Genomic DNA, 18,970 nt, shown 5'->3' with positions numbered 1-18,970 from the left:
TTAAACAGCACATGTACAGTTAATCATAAATAAGGACTAATGACTCGTTATCTTAATAGTGACCAGGAAACCATTTTAAATATTATCACTACTACTCCTTATCATAAATGTAAATGACGTTTTTTTGGAGCATTTCCTTCTTGAATTAGTTGTATAGCTTTTCTGTTTTCATTTTTGTTTTGTTCTGTGCTCTTACATAAAGCTCAGAGCTTTTTTTTTTAGATGTTCCAAATAAAATATATCAATCAATCAATCAATCAATCAATCAATCTAGGTCCGAGGTCTCCTTTTAAATCATGAAAACTCATGTTTTACTTGTTAAATCTTATCTCTGACACATCTAATTGCACACAAAAATACAATTACACTAAAAATGTGTAACCATATTTAATTCCAGGATGAAGACAAGGATTGAATACTTCATTTGTATCAGGATTAACCACAACGGATCGCAATTCCCATCAGCTGACAAAGTTCACATGGGTGTCAGGTTTGCTTTTTTATCTGAAGTTCAAAATCTGTGTGACACACATTGTCTAACTTTAATTTCATGAGCCAGATCCACACAGCTATTCAATGCAGCGAGGGCAGCGCACAGTCCTCAAGACACGTGCAGCAGAGGTTTCCCTGAGGCCGTGACGAACAGCATGATGTGGAACAGTAGAGCAGAATCATGACAGGTCATGTAACTGTGGCTGGCTAAGTTTTCAGAATTGTGTGACTAAATAGAAGCATTTGTTGTAAAAACTCCACAATAACTGTTTGTGGCTCACATTCAGTTTCTTCATGGTCATTTTTAGTCCACACAAAAATGTAAAGACCTGCATAGAAAGATGGTTTTGTTTGCGTTTGACTTTGCATAACTTTAGTGGTGTATGTTGGCTAATAAAATGCAACCATTTCTGATTCCGATGTAAGTTGTGCATTATGACAGAAACCAATAGTAAATGTCCCGTATGTTCAGACACAAGAATTCAATCAACTGCATTTGTAGGAGCAAGTCTTCTCCCATAGAATATCAGGTTCCTCTTAGGTGAAGCTCCTCCAGACTCCATTACATGCCATCAGTACATCATAATGCTTTTAGAAGGAATTGCTGTCAGACCCCAACACATTCACTGAAAATGTATGATAATGTATTCTTCTTAATCCTGCCTCATTTCCATGTGCACCCTGGGTACACGATGCGCCTCCAGCCGTAAAAATACCGAAGGTGTGCTGCCACTCCCTCAGCACAATATGCACACTGCCCTTTGACTCATGAAATGATTACCCTTAATTTTCTCATGATTCACCTTTCACACAACAAACAGCACTGGATCTCCAGGAAAAAGTATCCATGCTGACACGTTTGTGGCTCAACTGTTCATCGGGTAAACCAGAGTCGATGAGGAGACCACAGTCAACTAACAGATTACTTAAACCAGCAGCTTTGTCCAGGATGAACTTCCTCTTTGGTTTACCTAAATTATCAATAGGAATTGGTTATAACAGTAATGAGAGGGTGGAAACCGCTGGGCCCAGCGGCCTAATTAAGCCAGCATCTCCAGCGCATGGCTAATTAATAGTGGAGAGGAAATTAATGAAAAGCTTGTGGCTTGCTGCTGACAGCCAGCAGGAGTAAAATGCAGCTACGTCAGCAGAGAGCCCTGCAGCACTCCAGGTGACTGCCAAAGCCTCCTTCGTCATTTAGACAGCACGCTTTAATCAAGGTTCTAGCACCCGGCCACTGCCATACCACAGTGAAAATATAGTCTGCTGCTATAGATACATGCTGGAGAATCTGATCTGAACAAACTCCATCTGCTGTGGAATCCTCCACTGGGCACTGATCTCACATCAGTTTTCAGAATTACAGCCAAAGTTTTCCTCAGTGACTCAGACACAAGCGAGAAACCCTGATCTAAGACCAGATAAGTCTCAGGGCTGCTGCCAGCGTCCCTCGCCATCACAAACAGAACCTGGAGCAGGCTGACTCCAGAGCAGGCAAAGAACTAACAAGCTGCTGTCCATCAGCATGGTGTCCAAGCCACTGCCAATGTCCTGTCACTGAACACACACAGTAATCCTGGGAGGAAGTTATTTTGTTGGACAACATGCTGCTAGTCACATTAAATCTGAACATCAGCCCCAAGAGACTCTATTAAGTGTGTGCAATGTCATTTCAACCACTCCGAGTGTCCCAGAAATGTGTCATTGGGCTGTTCTGCTTGACCAGGACGCCTGGCAAAATGACAAAGCTTCCTTCCTCTCATTTAAGGCAGACAGGATTCGAGGAGCTCCAATAAACAGCTTCTGCACCTACTAAATACAGCTGACCTTACAAACAGGACTTAGCTAACATTTCACTGGAAAACTACCATAAATACCTCCTTCTCCCACACATTTGCAATAAAACGACACAGACACCGGATCAGTCTAAGCAGGAAAAGACTGTCAACGCTCAGATACAATAAAAACCTGTGTCCAAAAAAGGGGGGGGGGGGGGGTTTGCATCGTTATGCAGATTAGCTGAATAATTCAGAAGAGGCTGTTAATGAAAGATTAGGCCACCTCAGCAAATCCACAGCTCTGTCTACAGGGTTCAATTAAAAACGGATAAAAATCCAGTGACTTTTAAAACAGCCATTTAAGTGGGACTGCATACATTAATGAAAGATAAATGCTCTTGCCCTGTGTGTACATGTGCAGGGTTTCTGAAGGAATACTAAGTGTAGCTATTGATTAAACTCTTTCCTGGCCCATCCTGAGAGACAAACTACATTGCATACTCTGGTCATTGCCAAGTTTGGCCAATGCAGGTTTTTAATGGATCCGGAAAGAACCCCCCCTCCCTCTCTTCCAGTGTCCAGGGAACAAAGACGAATAGCTCTTTTATTGCCCTCCTGGTAACACCTCTGTGCGCAGGTTTTCCTTTTTTTCCCCCGCTTCCTCAATCCCTTTCCATATTCTCTTTGATGAATTAATATCACAATGAATAGCCAAGTCTCACATCTCACCGATTGTTCCGTTTTTAATGAAATGTGATTACAAAAGGCTGCTTCTGAAAGGCGAGACGACGATAATGAGTGACTGTCTCTCCGTGCACGCACACATGTATCTTTGCTCTGCTAAAATAAGCTGACTTTCCGTCCAATTAAGTGACTCTAGACTGAACACGCACACACGACTACAGTTCTGCACATTCAAACACAACTGAGAAACACTGTTCGGGTCGTTCTAGGCTAAAAGTTTGGTCAGACGTTTAGTGCATGCATTATAAAAGCAAGTGAAACCATGACATAATGAATGTTCCTCATTTAAACTAAACATGCACCTTCATTAAAATGACCGCCGCGAAAAACTGCAAAATCGCAGACAAGCGGACTTTATTCCAATTTCTGACGCTGACTGACAAATGACTGCATTCCAGGTCAAACATGGATAAGGCTCAGCGCAGACCGTAGTCAGTTAGCCAGGCGGAAAATTGGAAAATTTAAGCTACAGTGAGTCATTAGCTAAGTCAAATATGAAACAAAAAGCTCTGTCTCCCTGGAGAATTCTTTCTGAAGTCTAATCTTTCATTCAAAGGAAATGATTTCACTTCAGTGGATTCTCGAAAATATGCTAACCTTATCATAGTTCATGCTAGCAGATAAAGCTGACCATCTCCAGCAAAGTCACTTGTGCACTTTAGCGTAAAGAAGCCCTTTCTTTATATTTTATTATCAGCACAGGCCCCCAACTATTTTCCCATCAACTTATCCATTTCATACCCATACCTCAGCCCTCATCCCTCTTGCCTCTCTTCCCCTCTTTCTTGAGCTGCAAACTCTGTAACTAATTGGATCTGGCATGGTCTGTAATGACTTTGCACTCTATGGGGAGCTTTGGGAAAAATCACCCTTCATTTCTTCTGGCATCACTCAACTGACCACATACTGAACTCCAGTGACATATACCTCCAGCCTGCATCCAAAGGGCAAAGACAGCAAAAATGAGAGGATACTGCTGATCTCAGGCTCAAGAAAGTCACACAGGTATGTTGCCTCAGTGCACTTTTAGTCAGTGCATTTACATTAACTGTTGTTTTCTCTGTGTGTAAATACAATCTCAGTTGCATGGTTTTTCATTTTATTTCAATTTTAGTCAGTCAACCCTGAGTGTACGTGCAGCGAGCAGTTTCGGTCAGTAAAGGAAACACACAAGACATATTTCTTCCATCAAGCGATCAAGCAGAGAGCTGGTTCACAGCCACAGAGTGAACTCAATCTAACAAAAAACTCAATATGATGCTCCCTGTGTGTCACTGACAACAGCTCACAAAATATCTCTAGACCGAGTGCTGGTCTGAGCAAAACCATCATATTACAAAAACAGCTTTTCTTAGAAGAAGCGACAGTTGTTTTTGCTTGTTAAATATTTAACAGGGAAATTGATTGACCCTTGCGGAGCTTATTGTAGACGTGTACATTTCATTTTGTACTAACAATATTGATGACTTAGTTAGTTGACTCACTTGGTTTCGAATTTAAGAGAATTTTGAGAGCGAGCTGGGAAGTTGCAGCAAATTGTTTGGCTCTTCAGTGACAAGTTAACGTACAACTTCAGAGGGAAGAATAAAAAATGCTTGCTAGGGAAAAGAAGCAGTACAGAGGAACTTCTGACTCACCAAACCTTTTCCATCATGCCTGTTGCCTCCAGTCAAATTGAGCTGTCAGAGGCAGTGGAGTTCCAGTCTAAATTCAGCATTGCTCGGCTGTAAGTAACTGTATGGAGCTTGGAAAATCAAGTCCACAGGCCAGGGACAAATTTGTTTGTCACTATCAATTATGCCCAAGTTAAATTCTTTTGTCAATACAAGCCGGTTTCCACCCCAGCATGTGCCCTGTATTAAATCACCCATGCTCCCTCGAAAACACCACGGTGCACATGTTTGCAAGGAATTTAATGTCTTACCTCTTTTTCTCTGCTTCATATCTGCTAAGGAGACGCTGCAGACCACCACATTTGAAGCCCTGGAAGTGGGCTGCAGGCGCACCGACAGTGACAATGTCATAGAATGCATCTGTAGAGAGAGGAAATAGATTTGACAGGTTAAAATCCATGACATGTATAATACAGCACCTTGGACACATCGGTGCTAATTGGACCTTGAGGTGAGAAAATTAGATTAAAACAATAAATTATCCAAGTCAAAGTGTGTTTATTTTAAATTAGTCGAGTTTTTTTGTAAAATTATTCTCGACAGGGATATTTTTATCAACAGTTAGTGGTACCTGACATTAGGATTGATTCAATATTTATGAATATACCATGCAGCTGTTCCTGGGCATTAGTACACATCAGAATTTTAAAGTTATATGGTGAGGTTACCTTTTGTAACCTGCACACAGTACTTTTAGGCCCACACTAAATTTATGCAAAGTGCAAAGTGAGGCATGACATTATTATGCACTGTGCCAGTAAATGTGCTTTTTTGGCGTACATATTTCAGATTCATTTATACATTGTGTCTACATCACTCTATTACTAGTCATCTCTTTCTAGCCATCTTTCTCTCTTAATGTAGTGTTGGTCCCATGTTAAACCAGAAGGACGGCCAATGTCACAGCGCTTCATTCCAATTTGCACACCGTCGTCAAAAGTAAATAAACACTTCACAGACGGCTAGGCGGGCACAAAGGTGCTTACAACAGGCCTTGTTTTGAATGAGTAATGGATGAGCTGACAATTAAATCCGAAAAAACAGGGAGGAGAGGGGGTGGACAGGGGTTTATAGGGTTGAATATTTTGGTGTGGTTGAGAGCCAGGTCAGCTAATGAACACCCCCGGGAAGGCAGCAGTGCAGGGCTCCACCATAGGAAAAAGCAATGCTTGAAAAATTGTTGAAAATAGAAATTAATGACAAAACACAGCTCCGAGCAGTGTCACAGAAATGTGAATGACAGTGTGGCCATCCCCTAACGACACCACAATAGACCAATGGTGGTTTGATGTAGGGGCTTCACTCCTACCCACTGCTTCTACCATTAATTATCCCTGCGCCTGACCATGAGGCTCCCTGTCCGACATGCGTTTGGCCCCGGGAGTTTTCAGATGTCCAAGTTCCCTTAATTGGTTTTCCCACACCAGAAGAACACTGAAATACAATGGCGGGTGTTAAAACATCAAGCACAATGACCAATTTGTGCTTGATCTGCCCACTCTTCCTCTCACACCATCCTTTTCTCAGTAAATCAACAGCCGAACAAGCTGTTTAAGTAGTGAGAGGACAGGTGCTTTCTATAACAGGACTCTGGTTGTGGTAGTCTGGATGAGTGGTTATTATTCATACTTAAACCACTCCACAATCCTGTTTTACAATGACAAAGTATCCTTTTACATGACCCAAATGAATGCCGAACAATTCTTTCAATTCAGCTTTGCCAAGATGAGCATTTTAGGCAGTAAATATTTTGCAGTTGTCATTTTGGAGACAGAAGAAAGCCATTCACAGCAAAACAAATGAATACAGTTTGAGCTCAAAGTGTTTTTTTTCTCCTCTCGATTTCCTCTTCTTGCTGGATGATAAAGAGACAAAATGAAAATGAATGGTTTGGCATTGTTGACTGGATTGCATACCCAAGCTCAATGAAATGCATCGCTTCAGAAAATCAGATGGAACAATAGAGCAATTGACCACAGTTGGAGACTGAGATCCGACTCCATTAAGGAGCAAGTTGCAGTGTTTCCTGAGCGTGACTGACTGCAATCGTTTATTCAATGTTTTTTTCCTTTTCAAATCGAACAAAATTTGCAACATAATAGTTGTTATTACAGTGAATTAAACCAGAAGGTGGACAGATATTCAGACTAAATGTGTCATTTTGTAACAGCATTCTTGTTGGATGAGGCTTTAATTTTAGCAAAACCATTTGGCAAATTTCACATTAACATTTGAGCGACCGGATCCCAACAAACCAATTGTGGAACAAAGAAGGTGTGTATGTGTGGGACAATGTTGGACAGGTTACCAATGGTGAAAGGTAGTCTTAAGTTTTGTCCGATGCAATCTCCAAGTGTGGAAAAATGACAACTCCTAACTTAATACCACAGTTTGCTGAGGAAAAATGATCCCCAGCCTTTCCTTTGACCACTAGTCAAGACAAGTGATCCGTTAGTTGAAGACACACCTCCAAGCAGGTATCCCTGTACTAATGGAATTACAAATGCCTGGCGCGCTGTACTGAGTTAAACCGAGTCGAGTCGAGCAAGCACACATGTATGAAAAGGCCCCACATTGTGTGAAGAGAGAGGGGGGAAATTACATGCAACCGTGGTATGAAATGTATCTAACCACTATATCACCTGGATACCCCCGTGTTCCCATTTAATATGGAAAAAAAAAACAAAAAAACATTTTGAAAAAAATCAGTAAGGTATTCAAAAATTCTGATGTTAATGTCTTTTCCTTAAAACACCACTAATATATGCACCAGATGCACCAGACTTCTTAATTAGCATCATGAACCCGATGGGAGCTGTGTGTATCCTGCAGGTCCTACTTTAGTCTACTATGTGCAGATCAGCTTAAGCACCACTGCCTGGAACTCAGTCAAGGTGTGAATTGGGCCCACAGAGGGTAATTATCACCATGTCTATCAATCAATTGACAAACTCCTCTAAGGCTTCTTTCATCTAGATTCCCCACCCCCCTCTTCTCTGCCAGTGCCGGATAGTTGCAGGGTTGTATGATGACTTGATTTTACGTATTTTGACTGTCATCCCTGATGTCTTCACTGGAAAAAACTCAGCTTATGTCAAGGTTTGTCTCTCTTCAAGTTTTCATCAATCATCGAGTCTATAGTTGAAATAGAGCCCACTCACAGATAGTGAGGCAGCAGTTAGTTGCCTTAATAGACTGAGACAGTTCCAGGGCAATAACAGGCCCTGCCAGCTAGAGAGCAGCGGTGGAAGAGACAGGCTCGTCTCCCTCTCCAGAGATACGCAAAGGGCTTAATTAGTGTTTTGTCTATCTTTCTCAGGCCAAGTTAATTCTCACCTTTCAGCCCGGGTGATGACCTAGAACCACCCTGTCTGAGCCCTCTGAGTGTCTCTGACAGATGGAGAAGTCAGGCATAGAAAGACAACAGTAGGTGACAACCGCAGCAGCTTGTGGGAATCTGTGTCATATGAAACCACCTGTCTGAAATAGCTGCTTTTTCTGTCCAGAAGTTTCTGGTCAAAAAGCTATTGAACCATGTTTCTTATGAGCAGGTTTCTACATTTTAAAGTGGCTTTAATCACCTTGAATAGCTTTAATTATTTTTATATGTACGATGTATGAAACGACAATTAAGAACAATGTGACAATGTGAAAGGAAATGCATGAAGTGAGAAATCTACAAAGAATTAAAACCTAAATCTGCTTTCCAGTTTCCAGTTATGGAGTTTCATAGCATAATTCAGCTCATTGTTCAGCTGTCTGGCCCACAACTTGCTCCCATAATGTCATTTTCAGCAGTCGGTTTCACTTAAAAAAACCCCACTATACATGCAATGTTCAGCCTCAAATGGCAGACAAAGTTAGCGACTAGGTGATTTGGCATTGGCAGCTAAAGAGCCAGATATTTCTCCCAGAGCTAAAAGAGAGTACATACTGGACTCACATCTGATAATGTTATTTAGTAACTGCATGAAGCAACTGTTTCACCATATCAAATTGAAAGCTGACGGTATGTCAATGCTGTGACTGCAACTAGTTTCCACTTTTCCCAAAATAGCCAAAAAAGCAGCTACTGCTACTCGCTTTCAGTGCGAGATGTAATAATAGGTCTAAAAAGAGCATAATACCTGTTTTTCTGGGGCACGTCACCCTCATCCTCTGGGTGTGCAAGTTTATTGGGATGAACTCCAGAGATTTCTGGGCTTTGCAGCAGCTTGGCTTGAATGAACGACCTGGAAAAAGAAACCACAACAAATATAAGTCAGATTGTCATAAACATACTGGATGGAAGTTTCCAAGATAAAAACATCACAATGAAGGCCGACTGTGTTAACGAAAGGCCTCAGCGTCTGCTACAGCTATACTCTTAACAACATGACTGCTTTATATGGCTATTCTCCTAATCACCTTGTTTATGTGCTTATATAGAGTGAGACACAGAAACAGATAAGGAAAGATAAGACTATAAATTGGATTGATGTTCAAATGTTCTCTTTGATTTTCCAATGAAAGAAAAAAGCGTTGAATGAATCCGAAGTCAACTGAATGACTTGGGATCTATTTAATGAACAACTGAGTGACAAAAGGGAATACATCGCACCAAATTAAAATCCATTTCAATTTGAGATTGCAGAAGTAGCTGCAGTGCAGATTCAATTGTGCATTGGAAGGATGTGGGGGTATTCACAACTTGATTGTGACAATATTCAAAGGAAAATGTATGGAAAGAATGTAACACTATTTTATATTGTCTCCACTGAGTTGGTGGTTTTAGACTACAGTAAACAAATTACAGTACAAGGTTTCTAAGTCCAAATATTCCCAAAGAAAATTCTTAGCCATTGGCTTAAGATTAAAAGGATGTTAAACCTCCAAACCATTCCACTTTCAAATGCCCATGCAAGACCATTTAACACTCATCTACTCATATCAGACGGATAATGTATCAATTAGAGCTCTACAATTATCTCAAGTTTTTTTTTTCCAATCAGCTGTTTATGACATCTTCTAATGTGCGATGTAATCCTTTAAGCACAGGATTTTATGCCCTTTGCAGTAGTTACTTTGCTCAGAATGTCCAATTAAAATGTTCTGCCAAACGATATTCTTTGTTTGTGGCTTACAGTTAAGCTCAAAATCACAAACTGACACTCCATGTTGGCTGCTCCAATCTCAAATATGTAAATAGGGTTGATGGGCCTCTTTGAAATGAGGCTAGGCTTTCAAGAACAATCACCCAACAGAGGCAATTTAGAAGTGTTGTGATGTTTGCCAGCGGAGGTAAGTCACAAAAAAAAGGAAGCTATTCAGAACAGACCGAACAGAGGAACAAAAATTCTCATATAACAAAGATTCATAATCAAGTCTGGGATCGAAACTTTTAATTAAATCCTCTTTTAAGAAACCTGACTTTGAATTCTATTCTATCTAAAGCGTTAAGCTCGAGTTATAAAACCAGTCAAAACCGCTCTAGTGCAACTTTTACGTTTTCCAGCTTGCATGTGGAGGTCACAGAGGATGATGGTGTATGATGAACATGGTGATGTAATTCATTAACCCAAATTGAATGTAATAAATGTAAATTTTTTTCATGGAAGTGAAGTAAATATCAAAACATACATGTGTGGATCTATACATTTTCATTATAAGGTAACTATTCTTAATAGTAACTAATTTATTTGGCTAATCAAACATGTTTAATAGCTATCTAGGAAAGGATTACTTAAGTCCTTTCATTATGTGATAATTCAATTATGTTTTTCTATCTTTTTATGACACAATTGCTTCCCAAAAGATTTCCTTTTGTTTGTTTTTGACATTATCTTTTGTGATGTGTTGTCAGCTGTGCTGTGATCACTTGACACACACCATTGTTGCCATTAGTGTGACGTCTTTTCCTTGAATTGTCTGTTAATAATCTTTTGTTGGCAATGGTCTTCTGTCATCTGGCTTATCATAGTATCTGTCCCATTTTTTTTTTCCTTTCCTCAGACAACATTCTTTTGCTGATGTGGGAAACACATCACAACATTCCTTTCACCCAGAGGTAATGAATGTTTCTCAACAGGGAAAAATCTGATAAATAATAAACTGTACATCTTTTGTTATCTCTATTTCTAAATGTTTGACAGCAAAATTGATATAAGGCAGGAATTTAATTAAATACTTAAAATTCTCTAAAAGACTGACTGATTTCTTGACAAAATTAATTCATTTCTTATTTGTACCACAGTGAAAATGAAACAAGAGACTGAAATTCTGCTATTATTTAGATTTAAATATTATCACTAGCAATACTGTAATCATAATGAATTACTATTATGTCACCGATTATTGAATACAGCACACGTCCAAGTTCACAATACATGTTCGTTACCTGACTTGGAGACAGAAAGGAGTTACAGGCGACAAGGCTGCCTAAAGAGTGACCGAAGTTTGAGTCCTTGTTTTTGGCATTTGTAAGCATGAAACCACTGGACATTTTTAATGAGGCACCACTGCATTTAAACATTTGTGAAAGTACCACCACTGGTTATTTATAAAGGAGAACTCAAGACATTTTTCCAGCTGTGTTTGTAGTGAAAACTGGTGTTTGCGTGTGATGATGTTTCCCTAACCCTAATTAAGTGGTTTTTGTACCTAAATCTAAGCAGAGCACAAGCACAGCGTTGTGACAAGAGAGAAATTGAAAATTGAACATAAACAAATGTTGCATTTTAACTTGTCTGTGGTTTTGCGGAAGCATACTTCACATATGCTCCCTGCACAGAAGCTCACAATGTATGTTCATTGCAGCATAATGACAAGAAGACAAAACCAGTATGTGCACCTTCTATGTCTTCCATCTGATATGTGCTATAATTCAGAAGAACTCGGGAGTTGGATATAAACTACAAACAGAGCAGTAAATACTATTTTACGTCCTGTTCTTAATTACACTTGAAGCAACAGACCAGTTTGCATCAATCAAAGCTTCAGTGCTGTAGAAGGGTTATATTCACATATCACCCAGGTGAGAAAACATTTTACCTTCCACAGATTTTTTACATTTTGGCAAGTTAGCTAAACATGAAAACAACTGCAACTCCATTACCTGAAGCTGCTGAGAAATGGATACCACTTTTGACAGTGATGTGGCTTATTATTCTCAAGCACTGGAAATCAATCATGTCATCTTCCTAAGGTGGTAACAGATTTGCTGCTGCTTATAAACGTGCAAATGTAAACAGATGCCATTTCTAACCACTGAATATACAATCTGAGCGTCTGGAGGTTCAGTACCAGCCGCAGACCAGGAGCTGACTGCCTAATGAGCTGCTGCCTTAGAAACTAGACAAATGCACACAGATTGCAGCTGCAAACTCAATGAAAATCACACCACGCATTTGTTTGCCATTTTCGTAAATCATTTTCTTAGTCAGTGCTCTCAATATAAGCACCAGAGAAACATTAAGATGTTCAATAATTCATACAGTCCTTAGTGCACCTTTGTACCATTAGCACATATGATGTCAACTAGCAAAGACATCCTATAAGAGGTCCCAGAGGGCAAGCGATGTGATCATTTGCTTAACATGACAAACAGTTTACAGGCATGCCACTGGCTCCATGACGCTCAACTTAGGCACAATGTGCTGTGGGGTAAATGCTAACATCATGATGCTAAGATGCACACAGTGACATGTTAATGTTTAGTAGGTAATATTAACTAGGTTCACCATCTTGGTTGAGCATGTTAGTACTTGCTAATTACCATTAAACACAAAGTACAGTTGAGACTGAAGGGAATGTAATTAATTTTGCATGTATCTGGCCTGGAATCAGAATGTGATGATGGCGCTAGATAAAATGAGAGGATCACAAAGTTGTTAAAATGGGTCTTCTAGAGACAGGGTAAACAAATTACTTTATTGTCCAATGGCCAAATGCAAAGTGAATGTTCAAATTTTACCACCAATATATCACTTTCGTTTTTCTGGCTGGGAAGTGAAAGAAATCTCCCTGCCACCTGCATATTTTACCAGCAATTGGCTGGTGGCTGGTGCTAATTTTGCGTCCTGTCTAGGTAACTCAAATATCCGTTGAAAATTAAAAAACAGAAACATCAATGTAAGGCCAAGTCAGTAGTCTTCATCTGCTGGTGACCATGAATGTTTAATATGATATAATCCATCTTCAACTGTTTTTCAAGATCAACTTTTTTTCAGGTTTTTCAATCTGCAGACCTACATTTCAATCCATAGTGCCAAACCTCTAGTGTGAAGTAAACTGTTTATGTAGATGTATCCACTCAGTTAGAATGAAAGTATTGTCTGCAGTGTACGTCAACACATTTATTTGCTCGGAGAAGGATGAGCTGTTTCCAAAGGTTAACAATGAAGTCACTGGTCAGGCTGTCAACGCTTCTCAGTGGGCTTCCACAGTTGGCTGTAGAGCTCTAGGGGCCAGGCTAATCGAGCTAGTGACCGTTGTCGGTTAGATGAATTAGTCATATCAGATCCCCATCTGTTTGCCCAGGTGGGCTGGCTATGTGACAGAAGGGCTGGTTGCCAGCAGGCCTGACCAACATCTGCCCACTATCTATTCTTTTAAATTTTTCCTGTAATTTCTTTGCTCTTAATCACTTTTATCTAGTCCTTTAAAACCTTCAGAAGTTGAGTAACCAATATCCTATGCTTTTAGATATTTCTGCCTGGGTGCCTGAGGACAAGCTGAGAGGAAAAAACAAGATCAAGAACTACAGCATCCAAAAAAACAAACAAAACAGAGGCATGTAAGTGAGGTCTGTCAAATCAGTGCAGGTCTGTTTAACTATGTAGAGGGTTTCATCTTCTTGGTCCTGTGGCAATAAGAGCACAGCAGGCTTTTTTTCTAATCAATTCACAGTTAGATATGTTGTAGATATGGAGGAGTAGTGGACACATGCAGTGTGTGAGCAGCCAGTGAGTCATGTTTAGAAGAACAACGCCCTTTAATCAACGTCTAAATTGTCTTCAGTAATTATTTCTAAGGGCCTTTCTTTTCTATCAATATGTTTGGATGCTTACTGTAGTAACCTGCAACATATCTGTGCACACCACAGTTGAACATCCTCTCCTAGAGGCAACATACTGCGGAGACTACTGTTCCAATACAGATACTAAAGAGAGAAAGTATTATATGAGCCTTAATCTACAATATGAAGCTCTGGGCCTTAAGCTGTAGTTATCCCATAAGTGGAGTTTAAGAGTGACTGACAGTTTTGTGTGGAGAAGTGCCGGCAGTATTGGAGGTCCAACAAACACCACGCTAACAGGATTACGCCTGTGCCTTTAATTCGCCGGCTGGTAAACAATGAAAGCGGGGATGATTAATTTATGAATGGAATACAGTTATTAGAGCATCTGAAGTGTTTGCTGAGGTCAGCTCATCATTAAAAATGGATAAAATGGAATCAGTGAGGGTGCTGAACCTGAACATGGGGACGCTATCATCCTCCCAACGGACTGCTTCTCTTCCTCTTAATGTTATGCTACTACCTGCAGTTTCTCCAGCTTTATTGTTCTTATGAAAACAAATTGAATAACAGCAAAACACGGAAAAAACGGCATCTGACCCCTGAAATATGCACAGACCGCCGATTCTTCTTTTGCGCATGAAAATCCCTCTGATTCAGGTTTGAACTTAAATGATACATGCATTAGAGCCAGCCTCTAATATGAATGCATAAAATAATCCTATTTAAGGACAGCAATCCTCAGAGCCAACGTCTGCAAAACGAGCTACATTGAAAACATAATTCAAAACTTAAAAGACATTATCTCCTTGTATATTGTGTCCTTTTTGTGATTCAAATGCATTTGCATAAAACATCATTTCAAAGCACTTATTCGCTTATAACAGTTAAGAGAACAGTGATGTTTTTGTTTCAACTGTTTTGACTCAGCTTGGGATATTAGATATTAACAAATATTGTGACTTATTTGCCATCCTATGCAATATTTTCCCCAATATTGAACAGTTGTTATGGCATCTTTAGGGTTTTATTTTGAAATTAAAATGCATGGCTGCCTTTGTGGCAGCTGAGGCAAGAATATTTGAGAGGGTACAACAGGTTAATTGGCTGCATGCATGCAGCACTTTAATATACAGACATGAAAGACTTTTCAGAGACAAACTCCTTTAAAGTGGGAGAAAATGGCCAGCCAAGGAATTTTACTGAGACTACTTGTCGTCTTTGTTGTTAACTTAACAGGGCAACACGACACATTTCTGGTATAAATATATCTTGGTTGAGCATGTGTATATATATATATATATATATATATATATATATATATATATATTTTTTTTTTTTTTTTTTTTCTTTTCCCAAGCCTAGTTCTTACACAAATGCCCATCACTACTTTTTTTCGGTCACCATTTGTTGTGTTTCAGTAATCATCTTTGTGCCTGTCTCCCCTGAACCTTCCCTACTCCCTTTCCTGGTCTTCAGAATCAAACCACCTCCACACTCTGCTTTATTCCAACTTTATTCTCCACCTTTGTTTTAATGATATCACTTATCAATAATTAATCTAGCAGCAGCCTGCCAGCCTGACTTGTTTTAGCAGCGTCTATCATCCTGTTAAGTAAATGCAGGGCTGGATTAGATTGGTGAGTCAGACAGGGGCTTCTACATGTATTGCAGCATCTGGGACACACAAGGGACTTGTCAGGAACCATAATGACCAAGACCACATTATCCATTTCCCCTCGTCCTTAACTCCCTCCCTCAGAGCTCAGGCAGGCAGTGCAGAGGCTAAGCCACCATCATCTCTTATCAGCTGTGCAAAGCAAAAAGCAGCAGAGACAAATATCTCATTATAGGGATGAAAGTAAATCAGAGTAAAATTAATCAGTAGCCATAATGTTCCTATGTCCACAGCGAGTTAATATATGCATTGGAAGAGATTGTAGAGAGGAAAAGGAACAAATGCAGAGTGATCGATCAGTGTATGAGCTTTTTAATGTCTGTTTTGTTGTTCCTGCTAAGATTTTCATTAGTAACAATTTAATTAGTTAAGTTGAGGACAACGGCAGATAATTACAGTACAGTAATACAAACACTGAACATCTGTTGTTTGGTACAATAAAAGGAGTTTGTTTCTTTGGGGGCAAGGGCAATGCCTACTGTATACATAAAATGTACACTGTTGGTATGTAGTATGAGTTTTCCTCTTGCTTTTGAGTTATAAATAAACACAACAAAAACATCACCTACATATTTCTAAATACATCTCAAACACCTGCTCATCAGTGGCATTCTGTGGTTAAATCACACGTCCGATGTTTCCTTGTTCAATGACAGCGGTAAAACAGAAACAGCCTAATTACTTTCTGTGTTCACATTAGAGTTAACTGAGTTGATTCATTTTATTATGTAAAACATCTGCAGAAAGTGTGCAAAAGATATCTGCATACAGAATAGAACACTGAATATTTGTAAATGAGATGCAAGACTCATGTTTGTGAGATGTGTGTCAGTTTTTATGTGCTCTACAAACGGTTAATTTCACAAAATGCAGAAGAGCACACGAGCACACACATTTCAATTGCCCCTGAAGAAACGTGTGTTGCTATGGAAACTCTTTAACAGAAAGTAGATAAATGAAACAACCTCTCGCTAAGCTCTGCTATTGACTGAAATCAGCCAGAATCCATATTTCAACTTAAAGTTCTCTTTTCGGGCATAACCTAACAGATCGGGTTGATCAGGTTACAACAGAATCAACACAGGGGCAAATCAGGCCATATTACAGACCTAACCCACTCCTTATAACCCTCTGTTATATATATTTTTTTTATCTTTATGGCTAACACATACAGTAGTACCACTACAAACATTTGCTTTTTTCAACAGAATTTTACTACTGAAAAGAGAGTTGGTTGATTGATAAGGTATGCAGTGACATCTGCGCAACTTAGCCCCTACATCCGCTTTTTCACAGTACAACAATGTGTTGACTCTTAATCCTTTGGAGAGATAAAAAAAAAAAAAAACTTTTTTTCCCTGAACATCCAAGGACAAACGATGATTAGAAGAGAACAGAAGGATTTTCATTTGCTGGAGCAGAATATATCTGAACAATGACTCCCACACATGAAACATCTCCAATTTCATAACCATGTGTGTTTGTGTGATTTGAAGCAAAACACCTTTGTACAATACAAACACAGAGTCTGTATGTTAGATAATGCTCCTGTTAACATATATTACTTCCATTCAATGTTTTGGAAATGATAAGAGTGGGAAGGGAGCATTATCTATTGTCTCTAGTGCTTCTGTCTAGCCCCTATTATTTAAGATGCTTGGGTGTGCACAGCAAACCTTTTCTTAAAAAAAAAAAAAAAAAAAAAAAAAAAAAATACCTTTGTACACATGTGCATGAGAGCATTTGTTGATACAGCTATGAATGGAAAGGTTAGCAGTAGGTGCAGTCGTACCAGTAATCTTGTCCAGTTCAGCCAGAGTCTCCTGGTAGGAGTTGATGATTCCTCCATATCGTGTCATCACCTCTTTTCTTAAGTTGTCCCAGTGAGGAGACAGCTCCCCCAGCTCCCTCAGGTCCTGTACCCTACAGATAAACACACATCCATTAGGACTTCTCTGGTGTTAATGGCTGTAAAACGGATCATTGATGAAGTCCACAAATCTTCTGTGTTTAAAACGGTATACATTATATTTACATTTACATACAACAGAAGGCATAAAACAATCTTATTTAAGGGTGAAAAAACTATTGAGTGTTATGTAATGCTTCATCTAGTTTTTTGGTCACACATGCTTCCCAAACCTCCTATCTCAACTTTCTAGTTAGGGTTTAACAAATGATTAACACAAACACAATCTTGCACACACTGAACCAGACACACATGCAACACACAGTTACATCCCGAAGCACCCTGTGCTGAGCCAGATAAACACATTTCAGAACCTCAGGCTAGTAGCTGGTGCCCACTTATCCACTCTGCCCTATCAAATTCCTCCCCTGCTCCTACCATTCTTCTGCCATTACTTATAAAACAGTCTTTACTGGTGTCACTGGGGCGATCAGTTGCCTCTGTTTCATCTATGTGCCAGCTGCCCGAGGCCGAAATCATCTGTGCTCCTTCTTTAGGTAATAATAGTTGGTGTATGGAGTGTGTGTCTGTGCTTATGTGTGTAGATGGGGGGCTTATTTCATACTAGGAGGAACAGTGTCTTTCATTGGCTCATCATTTGCATGTGAATGGCGACATCAGATGGACAGATATCATTCGGAGACCAGCCTTCCAGCATCATTTAAAAGTAAATTGCAGTGATATTATAGAGATTAGAGGTTGAAGGAGGTTCAATATAGTATTCAGGAAAACAAATAGATGGGCCTATGCATTGCTTTCATGATAATGAGCCCAATTTTCAGTGATTACGCCTCATACATTTTGTATACTGTACGTCTTCAAATGAAAGCCTGTGTGTAAAAATGCTTGTTGGCTCGACTTGTTGTTAAGACCAGGCATAATTGCTTGAATGCATAATGTAGTAGTTATTTCTTTTTTGTAGTTTAACTACGACAACAAAGCATTAGGTGCTGAAAGCCTCTCCAGACTATTTCCCTGTTTCCTCCAGGTAAGTACGATATTTTTAGATTACTTTGATGTATTTCAATACGCAGCAGTGATAGAAATGGTGCGAGAGACAAGGAGACAGAATGAGTCAAGGTCATATGTATGATCAAACCCACCACATTTTAATGGTGTGGGTTCAGACAAATTACGCACAAAAAACAAACTAACAAGAAAAAAAAAGTAAGACAGCAAATATAGTTTAATGTCTCTTGTGGGTTTTCACTCATGCTGCCCACCGTTTCATAGGGACTATTTCTTTGTTAAAAAGTGGTTCCAATAACAACTGTCTACAGTACAGCAAGTCTGTGAATCATCCAGGGAAAGACATTATGTGGTGGAAATCTTAAATGTATTATAATACTGTAAACTGTAACAGCTGGATTCATGTATCAAGAATCCATCTTGCCAGGCTTCAAGCTACTGTATGTGTTTGTCGCTGAACCACACTGGTTTATCTAATCATTGCTCTATGAGAAACTACTGGAAGCAACAACTGTGGTTTAGGTGTGACAGCCAGCCAGAGACTGTTTGTTTGAAAACAACAATAGTGGCTCATCAAGAGGTTAGATGCTGCTATAGAATCAGTTATATCAGAACTGGAGAGAAGAGCTCTCTGAACGATGACAAAGAATGGCATTGAGGCTTTTTCTCGAT

The 18,970-nt window shown here is 39.5% G+C and overlaps 1 protein-coding gene across 6 annotated transcripts in view; it reads right to left on the bottom strand.

Annotated features, from left to right (window-relative positions):
• inpp4b (inositol polyphosphate-4-phosphatase type II B) overlaps positions 1–18,970 on the bottom strand; it is a 231,750-nt gene that overhangs the window by 36,828 nt on the left and 175,952 nt on the right. For all 6 annotated transcript variants that reach the window (XM_030426674.1, XM_030426660.1, XM_030426667.1 and 3 more), the window contains 3 exons: positions 17,153–17,283; positions 8,815–8,919; positions 4,939–5,047 (listed from right to left, as the gene is read on the bottom strand). In XM_030426674.1, the coding sequence (XP_030282534.1) occupies positions 4,939–5,047; positions 8,815–8,919; positions 17,153–17,283 (345 nt within the window). The remainder of the gene's footprint in view (positions 1–4,938; positions 5,048–8,814; positions 8,920–17,152; positions 17,284–18,970) is intronic.

This window comes from Sparus aurata, chromosome 1, assembly GCF_900880675.1.
Source record: "Sparus aurata chromosome 1, fSpaAur1.1, whole genome shotgun sequence".
Lineage (NCBI taxonomy): Eukaryota > Metazoa > Chordata > Actinopteri > Spariformes > Sparidae > Sparus > Sparus aurata.
This window is presented reverse-complemented; position numbering and strand designations above follow the sequence as displayed.